We start from the raw sequence: 24,385 nt of genomic DNA, 5'->3' as shown, positions 1-24,385 counted from the left end.
GATGGAAAGAATTATTTTAGGAGTGTTGCATAGGATTGATAGAATACTTGTCTTTGTTCACATATTTTTCATTAGTTGTTACTTCTTGTATCTCTCAAATTAAATGCTAACCTTCATTTTTCTCACCAAAAATTATTTAAAAAATAATAATAAAAAAGGGTAATGTTATATGTAGCCCTAAGGGCTATATATAAGCATTAAATACACTCTTGGAAATTTTATAAAACTAGGATTTGATGACAAAAACACGTGTAAATCAGTGTAATTAGTATTTATATTTTTATGATTTCTTAACTTTTTACGATTTTCAAATGTAAATTTAATGTTTATATGTAGCCCTAAGGGCTATGTGTAACATTTTCCATAAAAAAAAAAAAAAAAAAAAAATTGCTAGCTTCATTTGTTGCATGACTCGTATGTGAAACTCTCCTCTAGTGTGATTTTTTTTTGGGGGGGGTGTGTTGTAGGGTGATTTTTGAAAATACACAAACATATTAATTTTGGTAGCGTTCTCTCATTATCAACCATATTAATAGACTGATGGATATGGGGTGGTTGAAGTTGCATGACTTGCCTCACTACAAACATTGTAGTACAAAATTTTTGGAGAGCATTCATATCTCTAGCACTCAAGTTTCCTTCTACCCTTCAAGGCCTTTAACTACTAAAATGGCTAACTATTTATAGATATAGCCATAGAAGGCAACTTTTTTGTATGACCTTAGGAAAAGGATGTCTTTTATGATATCTTGAGGCATCTGTTTTTTTTCTTTCTTTCTTTTTTTTCCTTTGAAATTTAGGGTGACTTGACTATACCACATGCTAACATACTTCTTTCATTTTGCAAAAATTCTATGTAAAACTTTAAGAGTTGATATCTTTAAATATGTATTTGTAAAAATCATAAGAAGTTGATTTTAAAAATAAATATTGAAATTAATATGGCAAGATCTTGCATGATTTTTTTCCCCTTGTATATAAATCACAGACAATATCATTGTCAAATCAAAATTTGTTAATAATGAAAGAATTTAAATTGTAACTATCTTTGTGAAATGGAAAGTATAGCAAAAACTACAAATTGCTATACGTACTTCTTTTAAAACAATGTGTAGTATTTTAAATCTGACCTAACAACTCAAGCAGACAGTTCATTTGCATGTTAACATTCAATGTCATACTCAAATCCATATTGTTAGTAATAACTAATAAAGTGCTACTATATGACAAGAATATTAGATTTTGTTGAATTTGAGTTACAAAATTTGTACAGTGTTGTGTCTAGTTTGTATGGGTGACAAACTGACGATCCATTTTAAAGTTTAGTTTGGTTAGGTGGAGCCTTGGAGTAGTTGTGTGTAGTGATGGCCTTGCCCCAAAATTAAACTACTCCGTACTTGATAGGTTACACACTTATGCCTATGAATGTGAGATTATGCTCAAGAAAGGAAAAAAAAAAATTAAAAATTAAAAAATAAAATAAAAATTTGGGGCATGTTAACAATTTGGTTAGGTTCTCCAAAAAAAAAAAAAAAAAAAAAAAAAAAAAAAAAAAAAAAAAACCTACATTCATCATCAAAAATTCATGGTTTACAAGGGATTCGACCCTCAAACGAAGTTATTCAGTCCACACACTTGTTAAAATTACGAATAAGACTTAATTAAGCTAGTCTATGAGCAAAGTCATCATCATTTTTGTGAAAAGGAAGCTTAAGATACCTACCTTGGAACCTATTATTAGGACATCAAAGTAAATGACACTATGACGATCATAAAAGCTTTGATGCTATTTGTCTCCAAGTTACCATCCTTGCCACTATGACTATTGACTAGAGTGGTAGAGCTTTCAAAACAACAATAATCTTAACTCTTGAGCTCTAAATAGTAGATGATCAAAATGTAGGCCGTCCTAAATCAAAAAAAAAATTGGACCTTACTTATTCAGCCCACAATTTTAACAACTTGAACAAAAATAGTCTCTGGCCCACTCTTCTTGCCCAATTTGGTATGAAGTTGTGGCCCAATTTTGGGCTAGCCCGCCCAGCTGGGCCAGCATTTGGCAACTTTTTATGAGGTGCTGGTTGAAGACCCAAAAAGCCTGAAATCCATGGTGCACATACTGCTGAAGTGCTGAGTGGCTGAGAGCTGACAAATTGACAATGGTTTTATAAGGAACACAATCAACCAATATAAAACTATGTCCTCATTGATCAATTGGCCGCGACCAGGAAAATGGCCAGTTCCTATAACAGTTTGTTCATATGATGGCAAAAGTCGTTTTGTGGATTCAGATGTCGAGGACTTGACCTTTTTGATCTAGAAAAACAAACTCAAAGGAAGTACAATGGTGATCCTAGTCCTACCAAGTCAAAGAAGGATTTTTCGTGGTGGTCAGAATGGCCGTGTGTTTGATGCCTACTGACAACATCAACCTATAGATGTAAATCATGAAGAATGTCCTGCTGCCAATTAAGACACATTTTTTGCATTATAATCCTTCAATAAGTCTTCCCAGAAGCTAGAGCTTCGAGTTCATGCAGGAAATTTCACAGATCTGTAAGGACTGATACCCTGTGCTAAATCCTTTTTTTTATTCATCATAAAATACATAGGTTTCTCATAGATTATTAGATTCTACTGGTAACCTGGTAGGCACAGGCCCAAACCAACAGAAATGTTGCAGGTTAATAAAAGTTAATAAAATACAGTAACTAAGAGATACACAAACCTTTTGTTCTTGAGAATTTTGATTTAAAAGAAAAAACAGCATTAATCTTACCATCATCATACTTCAGGTCAAATGCCCTTTAACACAAAACATTCTGAACTTCTAAGCATCGAAGTCATGAAGCTCTGTTCTGTATTTCAAACTCCTACACCCACAAAGTTTTCTATAATATTGCCATCCTGAATGGGTTGCACCTTCATGGCATGATTTGGGTTTAACCAACTGTGCTACAGTCAAAATGATAAGAAAACAAAAGCTCTGCAGCACTTTGGCAGCCCTTTGGTCAGTAGCTTCTTGCAATTGCAATCTTTACACGAGACATTCACCCAATTTAAAAATTTGCCCCCCAACTAAACATAATGAAACACCAGCCACTTGCTAATCTTCTATCTGCTAACAGGAACAGTACAGGAAGCAATAGAAAGCCAGCAGCAATTCTTGAATTGCCTAAATGATAATGCAACATCTTCCCTCACCAGTTTATTCATGCTTTACTTCTAACTCTATGGCTCTAATTCTCAAAAAGAAAAAGCACCACCTGTACTTAGTTATGTCTTTACGATCAATTTTGTGAACCCTACCAGCTAATGGTACCTAAATTCCTTCCTTACACCGCTGGCCCTCCCAACCAAAAATTTCATCTCAGATAATGCAAGGTAGAATACTCCATAACCTAATCTATAGAATTGACATATATAGAAATGAACATCTGACAAAAGACCTCAAGAATGTGCAGCTGTTGTCCATGACAGGTTTTAATCTTTCAAGATTTTCAAATAAATCTCCATGATTTTCCATTATCAATGGAATTTTTCAAGGTAATATACTCCATAAGTGCGAAGAGTGGAAGAGTGGGACCATGGAGGGGTTAAACGAGGAAGAGGGAGACCAAAGATGACTTGGTTGGAAGGAGTGAGGAAGGATATGAAGTGCATGGATTTACGTGAGGATGAAGTTTTGGATCGTAAGGGATGGAGGAGAAAGATTTATGTTGATGACTACACGGAATAATCAAATTTGGTTCATGTTAGCCGACCCCACTTTTGGGATTAAGGCTTTGATTGATTGATTGATTGATTGATTGAATATACTCCATAACCTATCATTTCCATTATCAATGGAATTTTTCAAGGTAATATACTCCATAACCTATCAATGAAATTAACATATATAGAAATGAACATCTAACAAAAGAACTCAAGAATATGGCAGCTGTTGTCCATGATAGGCCTTTAATCTTTCAAGATTTTTCAACAAAATCTCTATGATTTTCCATTATTTTGCATTCCTCCAATTCAAATACTATAGCTCATCTTCACAGTAAATACTACATCAGCACCGTATGCATACACTTCCGTCACCAACCTTTAGTCAAATTTAGCAATAATAAAGGAAACTAAACCCCAGCAACTACACCACACCACCCAACCCCATCCCCCAGCCAAATTCTTGCAGCCCAGCAAAGACTACTATGTACCATGCTTTGTTCATCAATCGAAACAACAGGATTATCATCTCAATATCTACGAGTTGTTAAGTAAATTTCACGTCAAAAAGCATACTCCGAAGCATGTAATCTACCAAGTTAATGCGATCTATGAGGTGCATACTGCATAACATGGTTGACAAGAACACAATTTCTCGTATATTCATCGTTCAATGATAAAACTACATAAGAACAATCATAAACTAATTAAGAGCTCGATCCAAATATAATCATCATCTCTTCGACAGATCAAGGAATGAATTCAATATGCTACACCACTAAAGATAACAATTTCAGCCCATCAAACTAAAAAGAAACTTCACTAGAATAAGTGCATCATAATAACGATCAGTAATTAACATCAGTAAACAAGCTCATCATACAATTTCTTAGATAAGCAATAATATTTCATAACAAATTCATCAAATTATAACTACATTCAGTAAAAAAGAAATTACACTGCACTGCTAGCAAATTGATCAAAAGCAATTATGAAGATCTACTACACATTTCTTGTATTAGATCCAGATCAACTATTAAAACAGCTAGCTACAAAACCCTAATAACCAAAGAATCCCCCCAATTTCCCCCTTTAATATCAGATCATATGAAATCAAATCAAAACCAATACCTCAAAATTCAAAATCAGACTCTTCCGGCGGGATTCGCGGCGGCAACAGCGGCGGAGGAAGCAGCCCCACCAAGGAACGACAATAACCCAGCATTAGGACCTTCTTGTTCGTCTAAAAACAGATCTTCAGGAACCCTAAAAGCTCCATGAACAGAAACAATGGCAACCCCAATCAAAGCAGCAGAAATCAACAACGACCCAACACTCGTCAAGAAGATAACAACCACAGTAGAAACAACGAGAATCCCAAGCGTCTCACGCTCAGAAAATGTGCGACCGAAGATGACAACGGGTTGATCGGAGGGGCGAAAGAGGTAAAGGAAGATCCAAGAAGCGAGGAGAGAGAGAAGGACGAGGAGAGAGAAAGGGTGTGAGATGAGCGAGAAAGCGAGGACAGCGGCGAGGAGAGAGAGGTAATTGACGCGAAAGTAAGCGGCGTTTTTGCGGATGCGAGAGAAAGCGTCGGAGAGATTCTCGGGGCGAGTGAAGGCGGTGCGATCGAGGAGTTCGTACCATGGGCGGCGTTGCGCGAAGGTTTGGCGGAGAGAGGTGGTTAAGCGGGAGATGAAGCTGCGGAAAGCGGGGGTTGTGATGGTGGTGTTGTTGTCGGCGGCGGTGGCTTGTTGGGTTGTCATCGGAAGTGTCGCCGGCGACGACATTGTTTGCCGGCGGTTGACGGGAGGAAGAAGAAGATGGGTTGGTTGAGGAGATGATGGGGGAAGTGATTGGGTGTGTGGTTTTGAGAAGGGAGTGTTTTGGCTTAATAATGGTTATTGTCGGTGGGGTGCCACATACACATTGTTCATCTTATAGTTGTAGACCTTGTTGTAATTGGCTCTTTGTGGAAAGAGATGGAGATGGAGATGGAGATGGAGATGGAGATACATGTTTATTGGTGATACAACAAATCAATTCAATAATTCAATAATTTCGAGGGTGAGAAAGAGGTGACAAACGAATTGTTTGATTCGAATGAATTTATTCCGTCTGGACGAAGGTGGTATGTAGTTATTCGATTATGATGGTTTGATTAAAGATATGATCCAGGGATTTAAACTATTGAAATATCCCTTCACTCTTCTTTATCTAACGATAATGATCTCGGCATATATACTTGTGTGTGGCTAAAGGCCTAAAGTTGTATTGCGTTTTGGTTTTTATTTTTCAAGTTGATATTACATGCAACAATATACTCTGTATTGGTTTAAACTCTAAAGGTGATGCAATTAATGTGGTACAAGGCCTATTGAAAAGGTGGTCAACAATTAAACTATTGGGAATTTGGAAGTCTCCATTAATTTGGTTCATGTAGTCAAGTCATCCTTGTCTAATTAGTGATTTTGTTATTTTATCTGTTAAGAAGGCGAGAAATACGATAGCTCATTACCTCTGGTACTCGGTAAGTCAGTAGCTAACTTGTTATGAATTCTTTCCGTGAATCAAAATAACTTTGACGAACGTTAATTTACAATGATGCCTAACTTTGTCCCTAAAAAAAGTCCTTTATTTTTTTATACATTTTTGTATAAAAAGTCCATTAACTTTTTTTGAATTTTTTGTAAATTACCAACCCAAAATGTACTATGTGTTGAAATAACCACCCATTTTTTTTGAAATTAAAAATAACCATCCATATTTTATAAAACCAGTAGGTTTTACCACCCCGACCTATACTCTGGCCAATTTTCCGAACATGGGCCCCACAATAATGACAATATTATTTTCCTTCCTTATTTCATTTATTCTTTCACGATTTTCCCTCGTATTCACTGTTGTCCAACTAGCCATGTCACTTCACATTCAATTTCTTCTTCCTCCTCCATAGTCACATTTCTTCACCTTGGAAGGTGATGAGCTAATGAAAGGCATTGTATCCCTTGCAATTTATGCAACAATCATCAATGAAACAATCAATTATCATATAACAAGCTCATAGATATCATCAATTACCAAAAATTGGGTTAAATTCGAAAAACCACCAATTTAATTATGAAGAACACTAATTTCCAATTCACGTCAAATTGAATGAATCAAACAACAATTACGACATTAAATTCCTAATAAAACACATTCTAAACAACAAAAATCGTAAAACATTGCAATTAACGATTTCAATAAACAAAAACAAAAAATAAAAATTAAGTGCGTTCTTCAATTACCTTGGTGTACAAATTGGTGAAAAAAAAAATTTAAGTGCATTCTTCAAAGAATTCGATTGTCAATTTGTAAAACTTGGTGTAAAATTGGTAGAATTTGAGAAAAAAATGCAGAATTTTAAGTTTGGGAGTAGTTTGTGAAACAAGGAAGGAAATAAATCGAGAAACAACTTTAATTTGATAAAAACCAAAAAACATCCGTTATGTGGGGCCCATACTCGAAAAACTGGTCAGAAAATAGGTCGGGATGTTAAAACCTACACATTTTGTAAAATATGGGTGGTTATTTTTAATTTTTTTAAAAATGGGTGGTTATTTTAATACATGATACATTTTGTAGTGGTAATTTACAAAAAAATAACCTTTTTTTTTTTTAATACAGAATTAGGCAACAAGCAATTTCCGCCGGGAAAAAAAGAAAAAATAAAAGGCAGCCAGCAAAACGATGTCGTTTAGCCCAAGATCTTCCATTCAATAGTATCCTACTCCCCTTTCTCTCATTCCATCTCTCTCATTCTTCTTTGAATTTCTCGGAAAAGTCGACTGCTACCTCATGTAGTAAGACCGACTACAATCTCTACATCAAAACGTTTCATTTGTATTCTCCCTTTTTTCTCTCTAAATTTGATCCATTTTCTTGAAATTTAGCTTCAAATGCAGAATCAGCTTCAAATTGGCGAGGAATTCTACTTAATCTATCTCTGTTGATGTGGGTTTTTGCTCGATAATCATTCTAGGTAAGACTCTTAATCACTAATTATTAATTAATGAACTACGAGTAATTTTATTCAATTTGATTTTTCTGTAATGGGTTTTGGGTTAACTTACAGTTTTATGAATGATTATTGGCATTTAGTGTACTTAATGAATTTGATACTAAATAATTTTAATTAGTCTAGTGACAAAGGAAATTTATGACCCTTTTTTTTTTTTTTTTTTTTTTTTTTTTTTGTGGGGTTATTTAACAATTTGGTTAAGTGATTTAGAAGGAAAATGGGTTTTGCCGTTTTAAGCACTTGATGTTTTAAAGGGTTTGTCCAATTAGTTAAGTTAAATACTTAAATGATTGTTGAAAGTTAGAGGATTGGGTTAAGTTTTCCCAATTAGATTTTTGTTTTACTGTTGCAAGTCCATGCTCTTATGCATTTCATTGGTGCTGGTTGATATTTCTAATTCCAAGTATGTAAGTTTCTTTCTTTGAGTTGAAAGAAAAAAATGTAAGTTTGGGATTGTAAATAAAATTTTAAACCTATGTTAGATTGGCTTCAGTGGTCTAGTAACCATGTACTTAGTGATAATTGTAAGCTTTTGAGGGTTTTTTTAAGATTGAAATTTGAAAAAGAGAGTGAATTTTATTGTTCTTTCTTGATTTCTAGATCTAGCTCCTTATTTATGTGTTATTATAATTAGGTTTTCTAGATGATGCACATCAGCACATACTCATTGATGCAGCTCTCAATTAGAGGCTCAACCTCAACTGCATCATTATACTAAACTACCATGTTTGTGTAGAGGTAGTTTAGCGTATCGATAGTTTAGTTTAAGGATTGCTCGAGGAACCTTGTCTGTATAACTTAGTTTCAGTTATATTTCGTAGATCTAGCTTGTTTATTGACTTATTGTAGGTAGCCCACAGTCAAAATAATGATATTAAAGAAAGATTACTAAATTTTTTAGGTTGCCTTCATTAGGGGTATGACTGATGAGCAGTGATTAGTTTGTCATCATCTTCTGCACTCACTCTTGCACTCTGAAGGTGTCTACCTTCATCAGAGGTATCACTCTGAGTCTCTGACATAGTGATTCATCATCGACTGCACTTTCTCTTGCATTCTGAAGTTCTAGCATGCATCTGTGCAGAACATGTTAAGGAGAAATTTGGCCAGTTACTACAGAATTAGGTCAATTTGAGGATTTACCACTCTCTTTACTGATCACAAGAGACGTATTATCATCTCTAATTTAGCATGTATAGAAGCGCAATTTACTCTAGTTCATTCATCAAGTAATTTAATAATAGGTGGAGAAATTAGATATCTTGTTCTAGAACCTCTTTGATGTTTGAGCCTTGCAGGAGACAATGAAAGATGACCTCAGAGAATATAACATCTCATTACTGGTTCTATTCTTCATCTTCTGTGTGAATTTGTGGCTCTATCTTGTGAATTTTGTTTCCATTCAAGTACATGGCATAGCTGTACTAATTTGTGGGATCATAGGGTGTTTGTTAGTGATTAGTGATTTTCCAAGCTAACTATATTGCCTTTGCTTAACTAATTTGCTAGTTCTTTGATAATGATGCTGTTGGCTTTGTTGTTTGTGCTGCTTATAAAGGGTTCTTAGGTTTCATGTTGGAACTTATGCAAGTTATTATCATTATCGGTGATGATTGCTTGAGTATACTTATTTTATAATTAATGTAGTTATCTCCAATTGTTTTATTGTATAGTTTATTTAGTGAAGCTTTTGGATTTGATAGGAGTAGATGTAATTCATTCAGTATGTTGGCTGTTATGGTGTCTTGAACTAATTTTTTGGGTTGCTACTCTGTGCAGAGCTTAGTAGGACTCCATGGGACATTCATCAATACTGTTGTTTGTCCATGTTGAAACAACTAGGTTAAAGGCCTAAAGGGACAAATGGAAGTTCATGGAGCACCTCAATAAATACAGCTCATAAATCTGTGCGGATGATACATTCTGTTTGGGCTCATTCATCATTTCTCTCCCATAAATCCCCTCAATGGCGTGTCCCTGACCTTCTAGTCCCTTCTCTTCTCATCTGCACAAAGTAGCTGCAATGGAGGGGAGCATACTTGATTACCTTGGCACCGAACTAATCGGGGTAATGTCCCCTGTTTCAATTTGTATGCTCCTAGTTGTTCTTTTGGTATCCATTCTTTCTCCGTCCTCTTCTTTCTCATCTTCCCCTACTCCAACCCCCATTGTCACTGCGGCCAACCTCGTCTATTCAGAAAATCCATCCGATTCTACAACCCAAAAATTTGAAGGCGCTCTTCTTAATGCTGCTGTTTTTATTGTACTCATTGCTGTAGTCACCTTCGTCCTTGTCCTCCTTTACTACTATAACTTCACCAACTTTCTCAAACACTATATGCGCCTATCTGCTTTTCTCATCCTCACCACTATGGGGGGTGCAATTTTTCTCTCTCTTATCAGCCATTTCTCTCTCCCCTTTGATGCCCCTACGTGTTTTCTCTCTCTTTTTAACTTCTCTGTACTTGGGGTTGTCTCAGTATTCGGCAGAGGGGTTCCAATTATCATTACCCAAACTTACACTGTGATTTTGGGGATCATTACTGCTGCTTGGTTCACCCAATTACCTGAATGGACTACCTGGGTGCTGCTGGTTGCTTTGGCGGTGTATGATTTGGTTGCAGTTTTAGCTCCTGGTGGTCCATTGAAGATTCTAGTGGAACTGTCTCAGTCGAGGGATGATGATCTTCCAGCTTTAGTTTATGAGGCAAGGCCTACGGTTTCTACGTCTAGTGGCGGGGGAAGAAGAAATGGGGGTTTGGGGCTTTTGGTTGGTGGGGTTTCAGATAATTCATCAGTGGAGCTTCAGAATCTGTCAACAACTGTTGGAAATCATTCCAATGAGGAGGAGATTGCAGTTGATGATGAAAGAGAGAGAATGGGGAATGAAAGGGGTGGTGATCAAGGGGAAACAATACCGTTGGTGGTATCGAATTCAAGTGAGATTGGCGTGGTAGATGAAGAAAGGTCACCTCTTGTGGAGATGGTTGCTGGGGAGGGGAGAGATGGCGGTGATGGTAATGAGGAAGCCATGACTGCTGGTATCAAACTTGGACTGGGAGATTTTGTGTTTTACAGTGTTCTTGTGGGCAGAGCTGCAATGTATGATCTTATGACGGTATATGCTTGTTACCTTGCTATTATATCAGGGCTTGCTTGTACTCTCATTTTGTTGTCCGTGTGTCGTCGAGCGCTACCAGCCTTGCCTATTTCCATTGCTTTAGGGGTGATTTTTTACTTCTTGACTCGATTGTTAATGGAACCTTTTGTTGTTCAGACGTCAACAAATTTGATGATGTTCTGATGAAGCAACTTCCTCCACATCCAAAAAAGGAATAAGTACTACAGTCTACAGAAGATGTTAGGGTTGTTCTATTTGCTAAGAGGTGTTGTGTTGTTTGCTGTATTTTTGACCGGGCAACAAGCCAACACATTCTTTTTCAAGGTTCTCGACATGGATGACTGAGATTTGCCAAATCTTTGTCTCTGGTTTTGCTGATGTGTGAATAGAGTGTACAAGAAATGCATTCATCAATTCTGATACTCGTACATTTTACAATGAGAAGTGGTTTCACTCGACCATGGAAGGAAATGGCGTAGCTGTCAATTAAGATTTTTTGTGTCAATGCTCAATTGTTTCGTTATAGTTATAGTTGTACCGAGAAATGGTTTTCACACTCAAGATATTGATTTTGGCATTCCTCTTCGTGACCAAAGCGTAGAAAATTGTGCTCCTACCTTACTAATTCTGTAACTGCCCAAATTCAAGATTGCTAATCAAGACCAATTTTCGTGCATGATGTCTTTCTTTTTTCTGCTTCATGTTAAAACTATTTCCTTTTAAGACTAATTGTTCGTACAATTTTCCAACTTTTTTTAGCCTCTTTACATTCTAGCACTAATTGTGTATTCCTTATTTCAGAGTATTTTCAATTTGATGTTGATAAGTGCTATTAATGTGGGATTACTATATACGTAGTACATAACTTGGGTTAGGTTGGCTGGTTGGCACTTGATTCATTAATTATAGCTTGTGGGGTGTGCTCACCCTTTTAGCTTCAAAGTTCTAAAGTCACTACCTAAAACTAAGTACTTTTTTGGCGGAAATTTATGACCAAAAAAGTCATAAATATTTGAAAAAGATGATGCCACTTTGATTCTAAGAAGCATATGCCTGAGCAAAACCTATAAAAATAAAAAGAGATATATTCTATCTAATCCAAAGATATTTTAGCACATGTAATCGCAAAATGTGCTTGTGTATGCGTCTTATGTGTGGAGATGTAGACGAGATTTTAATTTCAAGTCTCTAATAATAATGTCAAGATTTAGGGTTTGTTCTGATTTAGTGAGCTAAACTGAACTGAATTGAAATGAATAGAGCTGAAATGAATTGTTTATGAGAGAAGGAAATTAAGAACTCAACTGAACTGAACTGATTGAAATTAAACTGAATTTAAGCTGAATAAAACAGGCCCTTAGCAAGTTAAACTAGTTTATTAACTCTACAAAAAATAAGTGTGATTCTAATACATCTGAACAATAAACATCTTAATCTATTTTCCCTCTGTTATGAGTTGTGACACAAGTGTTTTTTAAAAAGAGAAGTTGATTCATTAAAAGGCAATAAAATGACACTATAATAGTAATTAATTAGTGTGATTTTAAAATTATAGTCAATAATAATGTAATTCAACATCTAGAATATCTACGAAATTTCCATCTTAAAATTCTATCACTACCCTGTCTAAAATTTATACTCCGTATATGAATGCATTATCATCTTCAAATGTTGTTAGCGTAATTATAATCTTGTCTCCTAGCATATGATTGAGGTTTAGCTTACATCAAGCATACCCATTGAGGATATACTAGAATTTCTGCCTAACGGCTAACGTACATCTATTATTTTATTTAGCGTACATCTATCTTTTGACTCGCATTTCAAATTGTTTGATTATTTATATCGTCGACCAACATAGTAACAAACATTCCTTGGCGTGAAGAAGATGAGAAGATATCAGCCTCTAATTTTGAACAGATCCACCAATACTATAATGGTTAGCATGTACGTATATGATTATCTCTTGGTGGGTGTAGCTAGGTTACAAATACGGTACCATATGAGGCAGCATTTTATTTTTTTTTTCTTTTTTCAGAGTAGAAAAGATTGCAAGACACGTGATGTAGATTATATTCAATTTGATGTCTTGAGTACTAATACAAGACTTTAACCAATTAATATAGCCGATCAGAATATCGAAATTAAATTTTATTGGCGAATAAGGCCTATATAAGCATGAGAAAATCTCTGACATTTGAATAAGAAAGTTTAAAATAAGAACATTTAATAATAATAGTAATAAAATGCAAACATGAAATATTGCTCCAAAAAGGTAACAATTCACTAAGGGCCTCACAATAAATAGTTGTTAGCCTTGTGAAATGTATCATATGAGATTTTCCATTCGTGAAGAGGTTTCCTAATATAATTTCTACTAACCCAATAAAACAAATACAGAGTATTTTTGCCTAATTTGAATACAACCTGACTACATCATGTGTACATGTACTTGTGTTCATCTTCTACATACAACGTACCAATATGAATGGTAATCATTTATCATTAGCTAACTTGAACTAACTTGTGTAAAACTTATACCTGCAAAACAAGCAGTTAATTTTTCTGCCTCAAATTCAATAATGAAGGGTAAAAATAGGTATGCTTCAGAGAAAAAAACAAAGTAAGAATGAAACTGTTACCAAACATCAGTTATTTTCCACAAAGGGTTTACCTCCTATATTCAACAAGCAAGCAGAAATATCAAAGATGCCATGACATGAGCATGTTATACTCCGGCTGATATCATACACTACTAAGTTTAGCAATGTATATACAATTTCAACTTTCCTCATATTATACCTTTCCTCTATTAGTAAACTGTAAATGTGATTGTAAACAGACTTTCAGATAAGTCCGACTAGATTTTTAATCATATCATCTAATCACCTTAATTAAATCTCCACGACTTTAAGGCGGTTAATATCTGACTCATCAGATTATGAGATGTCAGCAGTACAATCTCATAAGGAACTCAGAGGAGGTGTTTACTTAGGCATATTGCTTCAGCTTGCAGTAACTTAAGCTAACAGAATTTTACCAAATAAAGCTTGTTCATATCCAAAATGCTACAAGGCATCTCATTCTTGTACAAGACATCCCCAAAGAATCGATTTCTTGCGCGATTCACCAATCATAGGCCTCATATATAATTAATCAACCTTCTTAAGGTTCTATGTTCTTTAGACTTTCTAGCATTATTATTGCTTCCTTTTGACTTTATCACCTTGCTGGAATCTAGCTGCAAAAAAAGTTTCTTCCTCCCAATCAATTCTGAGTCTATAAATAGATTCAAAGCTCATCCTTGAATCGCAGAGAGTAAACATGGCTATTGTTACATGTGGAAATGCCGATATATGGGCATGGATCCAAAACCTTCCACCACCAACTCAATGGATGAAGGATTCGATGTCAACATGCATATGCTCATCAAACACATCATTAGCAACCCTTAGTCTCAACATAACCAGAAACACTTCAACCCAATCACTTTCTTTTGCCATATTCGCAAACTTTAACCTCCCTGTAACCCTTTGGATCTCAAAACCAGTATATATCGCTACTTCCTCAAACCTCCTGATTGATGATAACACGATATACAATCTCATTTCAAATTTCATCCAAGACGTTCTCAAATATGGACCTACCAAACAAACTCATCCCTTCATATTCCCCAAATCAAATCCTCCGCCTAACTTGAAAGACATCTTCAATGTTTCCTTTCTTACCTTAGTTTTCTTAGTTTGCATTTATGAAGCTCCTACTGATATTCGTTACAATTGCCTTAAATCTCTAAAAGATATGCTTTCGACTTCCCAATCTCGTGAAGCCTCAAAGCAACTCATAAGGCTCTTAGGGTCTAAAACCGAGGAGCTATGGATGAGATGTCTAAATCTCGCTATCACAAACTGGAAAATGGAGCTAAAAGCAGCCAACCGCATCCTCAAAGGACCTTCTCCTTTGTATTCTCATGGTTTTTCAACTTCTGGGTTGTGGAAAGTTCAGCTATATTGCCCTATAATAACCATGGAAGTCGAAAACACAAACGGTTCAGCTGATGAGCGTTTAGCTTTTTCTCTAAACTACCACCATCTGGAGGGTGTCATACAGCTCAACTATAAAACCATAATGAGGGAGAAATGGATTGAAGTAATGGTAAACATCGACAACATAAGGTACGGAGTATTCACTATTTATACACACACAACCTATGCACTTTTATTTTGATTAGGGCACTAATATGAATGTCAATTCTTACAAAAATAAAATAAACTACATTCCAATCTCAACTATAAAGTTACAAAACAAAAAATACCAGGGAAATTCATTCTAGTACACATACTGCAATTCTTACAATAGAATTTACTTTTTAGAATTAATCTTCAATATTCTGAAGATATTGAAATGTACTCCGTACCATTTTCTTCTTGGCTTTATTTAAGTATTTTGCTCAATCTTGTAAGTACAAAGTTTGATTTATGTTCTACGAGTATATTAAATTTTCTCTTACAGACTAGATGTCATCCGACTTGTAAGTGAGAAAATTCTAAATGATAGAGGAGCAGGGACAGCAGAAAAGCACTTCCCTTCAAGAATCTCACTCCAGGTCACTCCAGCATCTCAGGCAGATGTCTTAAGCGTCTCAGTGAGCAAATCTTCGGAGAATCCCAAGAAGGAGATAGAAATAGAGAAGACAATAGAAGGATCATTTGAGCCTCTAAACAAAGTGGGAGTACAGGTATCAGCAGGAGAGACCACAACAACAGTCTTCAAACCATGGAAATTTGAAGAGACAGCAAAAGGTGACAGTGGGGGTTTGAACTGGTTTCTGCATGACAGTGGAAACGGAAGAGAGGTCTTTTCGTCTAAGCCTTCTCCTATGAAATTGTTTCAGCCTAAGGCGTGGTTTAAACACCGGTATTCTAGTGCATACAGGCCTTTTACCAGACAGGGAGGGGTCATATTTGCAGGAGATCAGTATGCAGAGACGGTATGTTGGAAGGTGGACAAATCAGCTATTGGGAAGAAAACAATGGAATGGGAGCTAGCGGGTTGTATTGGATTAACATACTGGCCAAACAAATACAGGACATTCTACAATGAAACGAGGAGGGCCGAGTTCAGAGAGACTCTGCAGCTCACTCTAATGTAGCTAGCTTAGAGGCCTAGAGGGGTAACCATGTAGAATGTAGATAAACTGAAGTTTAGCTTATCTCTAATGTTATGTTGCATTGTAATGTAATATATTTCTCTTTCAATTTTTAACAGTATTACCAATTTAGCCTACCAACTCGTGTGGCTTGTGAAGCGGTTAGAGGGCAACAAATAGATTAACTGCAATCTTCGACTAATCTAGTTAGTACAACTACAACCAGTGGTGAAACAAAAATAGACGACACGAGTCTATAATTCACAATAAAGTCTTTATACAATATCACTTCTTTGGAAATAGACATTATAACAAAAGGTAGTTTATTAACAAGTCAATCAATTAACAATAAAAGAGGTAAGGTCATAATCAATCATCTTATCATTGGATTTCAAGTTTTCAACTTTCAATTGACTAACTTTTTTTATGATAACAAGAACTAACAAATCAACAAAAAATACAGTACTTCACAAATTTGTAACTAATATGTAAAACAACGACAATGTAAAGCAATGACAATACACAATGCAGGTTTTTTTTAATTAAATTATGCAGTAAGATAAATCCAATTAATATTGAAGTGTAGAATATGCAATTAGATTGAAAGTTAGAGGTGAGAGCACTAAAGAACTCAGTAATATACCAAAAACAAGAGAATTCCCTACAAAAATTAAAGAATAGAGGGAAAAAAGTGAAATTTATCATGTAAAAAAACGTTCAAAATTAATCCAATTGAGAAGAAAAAAAAAATAAAAAATGTTATAGCTACGATCATACAAAAAGTGATGAAATTTTCGATTATCTAAACCCTAGGATTTTAACTACTATCAAATTGAACGAGAAAAAAATAATGCAATTACATAATTATACATTTATAGAACATAAGATTTAATAGCGAATACCAGGTCGCCGTCGCCGGTTGTAGAAACGCCACCGACTCGGCCACTTGAGCTTTCCCTTAGTTGCTTGTGATTTGGTAATTCCTCTATCTGTCCTTCAATAATTGCCCGGTTATCACGTTTTTTACAAATTTTCATGTGGGATGTGGCCGGGTTTACTTTTTGAGGGGAAACGCGGTTGGTTAGGGGTTACTCTTTCAAGTTTTTTTTTTTTTTTTTTTTTTTTTTTTTTTTTTTTTTTTTTTTTTTTATGGTAAAGAGCACCTTGATTATTAGAAGATCTCACGGATTTTTGGGTTTAATATTTACATGTCACACCCTTGGGAGTAGTAGTCGAGTAGAGGGGAGAGTAAGAGAATTCATACTCCCAACGGCCCCAAGTACCCCCCAAGTGGTATAATTCAAATCTAACCTCAAACTTTTAGGAACTAAGGTAAGAGTCTTACCAAGTGAGTCAACACTTTGTTAGCTTATGACTTTGAAAATAATTACTCCATACTACTTTTTTTTTCATAAGATCTTAACAAATACGAGTATAAAGTACTGTATATTATTTTAACACACAAATTGGAGTTTGAAAAAGGTTTGATTAGCTGAATATGTGTATGATTAATTAGGTTTTTTTTTTATTTTTTTTTATTATTATTATCAATATTTAACCTTTGGCTCTCTCTACACTCAAAATGATTAGTAAAGCCGTGTAATTAGAGCTAACTGTCTACTACAATATCGATAATCTGACTACACGGCACATTACAAAGCTAACCTTGACATGACCTATTTTGATAAGCTAGTCAAATTATGCAATCATCTTACATTTTGCATAGTTTTTGATAAGCTTTGTGAACAACACAAAATGTACACGAGATCAAGACACGACACAACATAACTTTTTGCTAGCTCTACACGTAATGATATTCAGTATTATATTTTTGGTGGAGCTATGCCTCATTAGCCTAAATAAAAATATACTAAAATGACAATTAGTGAGGGATTAGTGGATTACTCATAGAGTAAGGATGAAAACTTAAAAAAATAACTAAGAAATACATGGTCTAATGATAAAGAATGTACACACAAGCTTGAACTTATATAATTCTCCCTATGAATCTTTAAGGAGTGGAAATTCCTTTATCCTTTTCCCCACTCTTAAAGGGTCTTACTCGCTAAGGCCCTAACCCGAGAATAGTTTTGATATCTAAAATTGACAACCTGCGCACGGCGTGAAGATTGAAGTTTCACAGTTAAGACATAGAGAAAGAGAGAGGGGCGGACATTTCGAAGCAGTTTTGCACATTACTACTACTTCCTCACCTTCTCTTCCAACTTCTTAGACTTTCTTCTTACTACCTCACCTTCTTTCTCTCTCATCCCACAGATCTCCATTTCCCCCTGCATTTTCTTGTTTGATTCTTCAATTCATTTCCATGGAGACTGCTGCCTTCCGTCGTAAGCCTTTCTCTATCCTCTATCTCCTTCTCTTTACTGTTGTTTCTGTATGCTATTGTTCTTCATTTTCACCTTCATTTTCTTGTTTGATTTATGCTATTTTTGGTGTAATTTTGTTCAGCTTGTTTATTAATCTCTGATCAAATCAACCCCTTTTCCCAGCTTTTTCTAGATTGGAATTGTAATTGTGTTGATGGGGTGTTTAGTTTTTATCTCAAATTATCTTCTGCTGTATGATTTTTTAACTTCAACCTGTAATTTTTGATTGGTTGGTCATATCTGTGATTGATACAATCTGGGAAATTTTGAATGACTAAGTTCCCCCCCTTAATGTTAATGGCAATTGAGGTGATTGTGTCGAATTAGTGATAGTTCTATAGACTGATAGAAGTTATTGATTATGTAGCTAAGTAATGTTGCATTAAGCAAATCAAATTTTGCGAAATATGGCTTCCTGCTTGTTACATTTGTGATTACGGATAGCAAAATTCCAAAGGGACTTTGCTGGGTTGTAGTGTAGATTGGCACCTTTATGAACATTTGTCCAGTTGTTGAGGCTTTTGATGATTTTAACAACAATAAGGAACTAAGGGAGAGTTAATACAAAAATGATGGGGTCGGCTACATGAACGCACATGAATCACTCATATGATTATTATCCTATGTTAATTTATAACTGATGCCATGTGATCTTGGAGATTCAATTATGTCTTGTCTTGTTTTACCGCTTCACATTAAGTTATCCTCGGTCTACCTTAACTTCTTTTAATATCGCCATTATGCCATCTCTACATTCTTTGGATTGGTGCATACTTCAGAGGTCTTCATTGTGCATTCTGTCTCAGCTACCCTACCCTGATAATTACAAATTACTAATAGTGTGAAAGCCATGGGTGTTCTCAGCTATCCAGGGGATAAAAAATCCAAATATCATTTTGATTGAGTAGTTATTTCCCTTGGTACAGAGGGATTTGTGGATTCATACTACATACTCTTCAGAGTTCTATCATACATACTAGTTATTTTATGATGGGGTGATTGAGATGAGATTTATATGGCAGAGGACTTAACATGATCACCTGACCCATGTTTTATGCTCCAAATGAACTTAATTTGCACTCGTTTACTTTGGAAAAACTCTGATTTGAACTGTCTGGGGTGGTTTTTTGAAGGTATGGAAGGATTCGAGCAAGTTCTGAACACTCTTTTGGCCTTTAGGATGTGGTGATAATCTTAACCCACTACTACTACTTTCCCAATGAACACGTATAGCTTTGGTTACTAAGACTGTCGTTAGTTTTATTCTTCTCTAAAAGACAGTGAGAATGGACTGTCTTCTCTATTCAAGATTTGTTTTATAATATTTGAACTTAGGCCTATTCAGCTGAACTGCATGAAAATGTGGCTTTGTTCTGTAAATTATATAACGTATTCTTTGCCTTTGTGCTTAATTGTTGTTTCTGGTCCCAGATATATAATATCCAGATCCTCTATGTTTTGTGAATTCTATGTCTGTATTTAGGAACAATGAAAATATGATGTGATTGTGTATATTTAGCCCTTGATGCGTCAATTTGCCTTTAATTGGCCTATAATAGCATAATGATGGTATGGCACTGAAACAACTCTGCTTTTCTGTGTGGAACTTGGAATTTCTGCATCATAGTTTCTGCTGGCAGCATTTCACATGCTTCCTCATCGCTTGAGAAGCCTGGTCTGGCTTCCTGGCCCACCGTGGTTCGATCTCACTGCCAAACTCTCGCTGTTGGAAAGCTCACCTCCTCCTCAAGGCAAGCAAGAATTGTAGTGTCATGTGCAAAGACACCTGAAACAACTGTGTCATCCAATTCTGATGGTGTGTTATTTATTGTTAGCTTATAATATCTTCTAAATTCTAACATTCATTCCCTCTTTTTCCTTAAGTATGCCCTTCCTGATTTGACTATAGCCATGGGATATCTTTTCGAATAAGCATAATGAACATGTTCCATTTGAAATAATTGAATGTCCCTATTATCTAATTAATTAAAAATATCCACCTTGAAACCTGTGCTTTGCAATATTGCGAGTCAGAAATTTCAAGGTGGATAATCTAATTGAACAGGAGGGAGCAAAAGCTTTGCTATTCTCTTTTGTTTGTTTTGTTGTAGCTTTCTTGGTAGCAGTTCATAATTTCATATATATGTTGCTCATTAGTCATAGCATTGACTATAATTTAATGACCTTATTGGGACAGCTCCAGTAAACAACAGATCAAAAGGCTCAATAGAGAAACATGCTGTGCGCACCACTTTCCCCAATGCATTTGAGGTATGTTGGCCTCTTTTCAAAGTGCTTTTTCATGATGCATGTTAACATAAATTGTGCATTATGTGCAAAGAGAATTTTATTCCCAAAAAAACTTTACACTGGCAGCACTCTTTAGTCAAACCCATGTCTTTCATGCAAGAGATGCTTACAAAATAAAAATATTCAAAGCATTATGTTATAGATGTCACACTCATCATTTCCAAACAATATGTGTGCAGCCTTCACTTAAATTATCTATTAGCACCATTTTAACACCTCTAGCTAGTATTGAGAATTGGAAGAAACAAAGAAGGCAAAAGCCATGCTTGGTGCATTTCATTCCAATTCATTGAAGGTAGAAAAGATAGCTGGTTTGGCTTGCACATTTATTTACTCAACTTTTCAAGAGCACAAATAATGATAAAAGTATTAAAATGCCATCCATCATGACTTGGTTGGCCACTGTACAACTTCTAAGTAAAAAAATCATAATAGGGTATTCATTTATTCATTATATTTAAATTAATATTTTAATTGATACTATTCAGATTTTACAACCTTAAAAGGTAGGGCCGTAGGGGTGGTGGTATCTACCTCTCATGTGTTATTGATGCTTAGTATATATATGCTTTAGGGGGAAAATCATGAAAGCTTATTTTTCACATGTTTCATCTTTTTAATTACAAACTATTTTAATTGCGGAAACTTTCTTCAGGCATTGCTCTTGGAGGTTTGTGATGAAACAAGCGTTGCTGAGGTACAGCTAAAGGTAATGCCTTTTAATCCAAATGTAATAGACGGTTTGCTTTTACATGTTAAACTCTCTCAGGTTGATGTTTGTGAGATGAATTTTTTTTTTTTTTACTGGGAGTAGTTGGGATTCCGGAGACTCCGGACTTTGAGACTACTTATTTATACATGACTGCCTTTGAATCCTATATATATATATATGTATATATATATATATATATATATATATATATATATATATATATATACTCATGAAATTGTGATTGTTCTATTATAGCCATGTCAGAAGAAAAGAATATTTCTGGAAACAAATATGTATAGTACGACATATACAAATCGCCCCAAAATCCCAAATCATTGTTTGTTTGATCACCTTGAATGCTTGGGTTTTCTAACACTTGTGCAGACTTACACGTCATTGAGCTGAGCCTGTTTTATGTGGTTTCTACTGATGGCTAGTTATGCATGTCAGAAGGCTTTCCTTTTTTAATATCCAATATTTCATCCAACGCTCTAAATGTTGCATTTTGAATCATCTAGTAAGTAGTACCCAAGTTTTCTTCACTGTGCTGTCATAGAAACTTTTATTCTTTAAACTTTTCACAGTACAATTGTTTTTTGGGGGAACTTAGTGTTCTGTTTGACGTATGGGCTTGACCTTTTTGGGGGGCTGTTGGTGGGGAGTCGTTTTTAATCAACAGTTGTGTAAGTATGTAGCTTGTAATGTGTTGCAGGTTGGAGATTTTGAGATGCATCTTAAGAGAAATGTTGGAGCAATGAATGCTCCGGTTCCAATTGCACCACCTATCCCAAGTGAACCCATGGTTCAATCAGCTGCTGCTGCACCTTCAGCATCAGCTCCAAAACCCTCTCTAGAAAAAACCAGTCTCTTTGCAAGTGCCTCCTCGGCAGTATCTTCAAAGTTGGCTTCTCTAGAAGCCTCTTCTGGAGCCAATGGGTTTAAATTAGTATCATCACCAACAGTATGTATTTAAGTTTTCATCTCTATATAACGACTAAGGAGACTAGCGTATCACTAAATCTTTTACCCCTTGTTCAGGTGGGCTCGTTCCGGAGAGGAAGAACAGTTAAGGGCAAAAGGCAGCCTAATAACTGTAAACAGGTAACAGTTGAATATGGAATAGGCTGTATGTATTAATATATGATTATCCAGCTGATCTTTTGAGAACATCTTTGTTGAAACTGACTAAGTAGATTATGAGAAATGTCTAATCAACTTATCAACCCAACTTGAATAATGCTTTATAGCTAAGGCAGTATCATGTGGAATTTACAATTTTGATTTGGGTTTTTCGTGTGAGTGAAATGTGGCTAAATATTTATTAATCGGACAAACCCTTCTCATATTGCCGCCAATGAAATGCAGGGTGATATTATCAAAGAGGGACAAGTGATTGGTTACATTGATCAATTTGGAACTGAGCTTCCTGTCAAGGTTAGCTTCTGTCTGTGAATCTTTCTTGGCAAAAAGCTTGTATGGTTTTAAAAGTAACTGAAGGGCGACTTCTTACTATTTTGGGGATGGTGGAGTGGGGCTTTTAATTTCTCATGAGTGATCAGGGTTGAAATTTTTGTTCAAACAAAAAGCTTGCTCAAAACTTGGTTAGTTGGTGATAATACTAATATTTAAACCCATTGGCTCCAGAAGAGGCTTGCTCATGTATGATTTAAACAAAAAGCAATGGGATCATCATGAATCCCTCTTAGTTGTTATATGGTTTTAAAACTTGTTATTATGAAAATTTCTCATGTATGATTTAAACAAAAAGCTTGCTCAAAACTTTCTCATTTCCTTTACATTTATTCCTGATAAGTATTTAATTATTGAATGAGCAGTCGGATGTAGCTGGTGAAGTCCTGAAGCTGCTCTTTGAGGAAGGAGGTATGTGAACAGATGATTTTCTTATTCAAACCTTTTATAAAGCATAAATAAACCATAATAATTCATAAGGGCTTCCCCTAACAAAAATGCTTCTTTTTCAGCTTTCTCCATTTACAGTTTTTAACTTTTTTACTCTGCAATTGTTTCTTGCAGAAGCTGTAGGCTATGGTGACCCCCTTATTGCTGTTTTGCCATCATTTCACGGCCTCAGATGAATGTTGCCTCTTTGATCCGTCGATTCTGCATTTATTTCATTTCGTTTCAGCCACCCTAATGTTTCAGCTAGTTACTGGTTTTTGGTTGCTTCTTGTTCTTCGATTAAAAGAGAACTTAGATGTAGATATTTGTTGCCATTTAGCAGCATTTGAAGCAAAAGGTACGAAGAATCTGTTCAATTACTGAAAGATGATTTTCTTAGTTGGACAAAAAACAGCATACATTATATCGATTGTTACATTTGTATCTCAGTGTTGTATGATCTTTCTTGATACATTGGATTCAGAAGCAGGTATTTCTCTCAATTTTATGAGCTTTAGTTGTTCTATCTATTTCTATTCGCGTTTTCACTGGTAGCTGCAATCACTAATTGGGTTTATCATACATGCACGATGTATAATTTCTATTTCTTGAAAAAAAAAACACACACACACACACACATCAATTGATTGACTACAAACTTGTGAATTCATAATTTTTGTTAAAATCTTTAGTAAAAGTTTATGCATCTCTTCTTGTATTGTTATTTTCTTTTGTTACTCGTATGAGGAAACTCTTGTGGTTTCACAAGTTTTTTGTAAGTTACGTATCTACACTATCTTTAGATTTTTTTGATGGCACATAAGGTTCTCAATCCTCTCATTATCTAATTTATATCGTACTCTTCCTTTGTTAAAGCAAAGAACTAGATGCTTGCGAAAACAACTTCCTTGGTTGTAAAACACACCTTGAGATTCATGTTGATCAATCGAATTGATAATGTCATTCCAAGTTGTCGACCTACCAAGGTAGTCAAGTACTCTGGTAGGCTTCTTGTAACAAAGCGAATTTT

General features: G+C 35.3%; 3 protein-coding genes and 1 pseudogene across 4 annotated transcripts; 3 read left to right on the top strand and 1 right to left on the bottom strand.

Moving 5' to 3' along the window:
• Positions 1 to 4,546: 4,546 nt before the first annotated feature.
• LOC145592626 (PRA1 family protein B1-like) lies at positions 4,547 to 5,730 on the bottom strand. The gene has a single exon (XM_081649129.1). The coding sequence runs from the start codon at positions 5,502 to 5,504 to the stop codon at positions 4,860 to 4,862; it is 645 nt and encodes a 214-aa protein (XP_081505255.1). The 5' UTR covers positions 5,505 to 5,730; the 3' UTR covers positions 4,547 to 4,859.
• Positions 5,731 to 7,506: 1,776 nt separating this feature from the next.
• LOC145592625 (presenilin-like protein At1g08700 pseudogene) lies at positions 7,507 to 11,675 on the top strand (annotated as a pseudogene). Its single transcript, XR_014102453.1, has 2 exons — positions 7,507 to 7,738; positions 9,557 to 11,675. The product of XR_014102453.1 is annotated as a presenilin-like protein At1g08700 pseudogene (transcript).
• Positions 11,676 to 13,469: 1,794 nt separating this feature from the next.
• Positions 13,470 to 16,184, top strand: LOC145592624 (uncharacterized). Its single transcript, XM_081649128.1, has 2 exons — positions 13,470 to 15,073; positions 15,411 to 16,184. Exons 1-2 carry the CDS (start codon positions 14,223 to 14,225, stop codon positions 16,048 to 16,050), a joined length of 1,491 nt encoding a protein of 496 aa, XP_081505254.1. The 5' UTR covers positions 13,470 to 14,222; the 3' UTR covers positions 16,051 to 16,184.
• Positions 16,185 to 18,180: 1,996 nt separating this feature from the next.
• On the top strand, positions 18,181 to 23,885 carry LOC145592623 (uncharacterized). The gene is made up of 9 exons (XM_081649126.1): positions 18,181 to 18,395; positions 20,062 to 20,250; positions 20,632 to 20,705; positions 21,400 to 21,453; positions 22,169 to 22,417; positions 22,495 to 22,557; positions 22,822 to 22,890; positions 23,292 to 23,337; positions 23,491 to 23,885. The coding sequence occupies exons 1-9, from the start codon at positions 18,374 to 18,376 to the stop codon at positions 23,550 to 23,552; spliced, it is 828 nt and encodes a 275-aa protein (XP_081505252.1). The 5' UTR covers positions 18,181 to 18,373; the 3' UTR covers positions 23,553 to 23,885.
• Positions 23,886 to 24,385: the final 500 nt, after the last annotated feature.

Source organism: Chenopodium album, chromosome 18, assembly GCF_948465745.1.
Source record: "Chenopodium album chromosome 18, dcCheAlbu1.1, whole genome shotgun sequence".
NCBI classification, from domain to species: domain Eukaryota; kingdom Viridiplantae; phylum Streptophyta; class Magnoliopsida; order Caryophyllales; family Amaranthaceae; genus Chenopodium; species Chenopodium album.
Note: the sequence above shows the minus strand (reverse complement) of the source record. Positions and strands in the feature narration are given on the sequence as shown.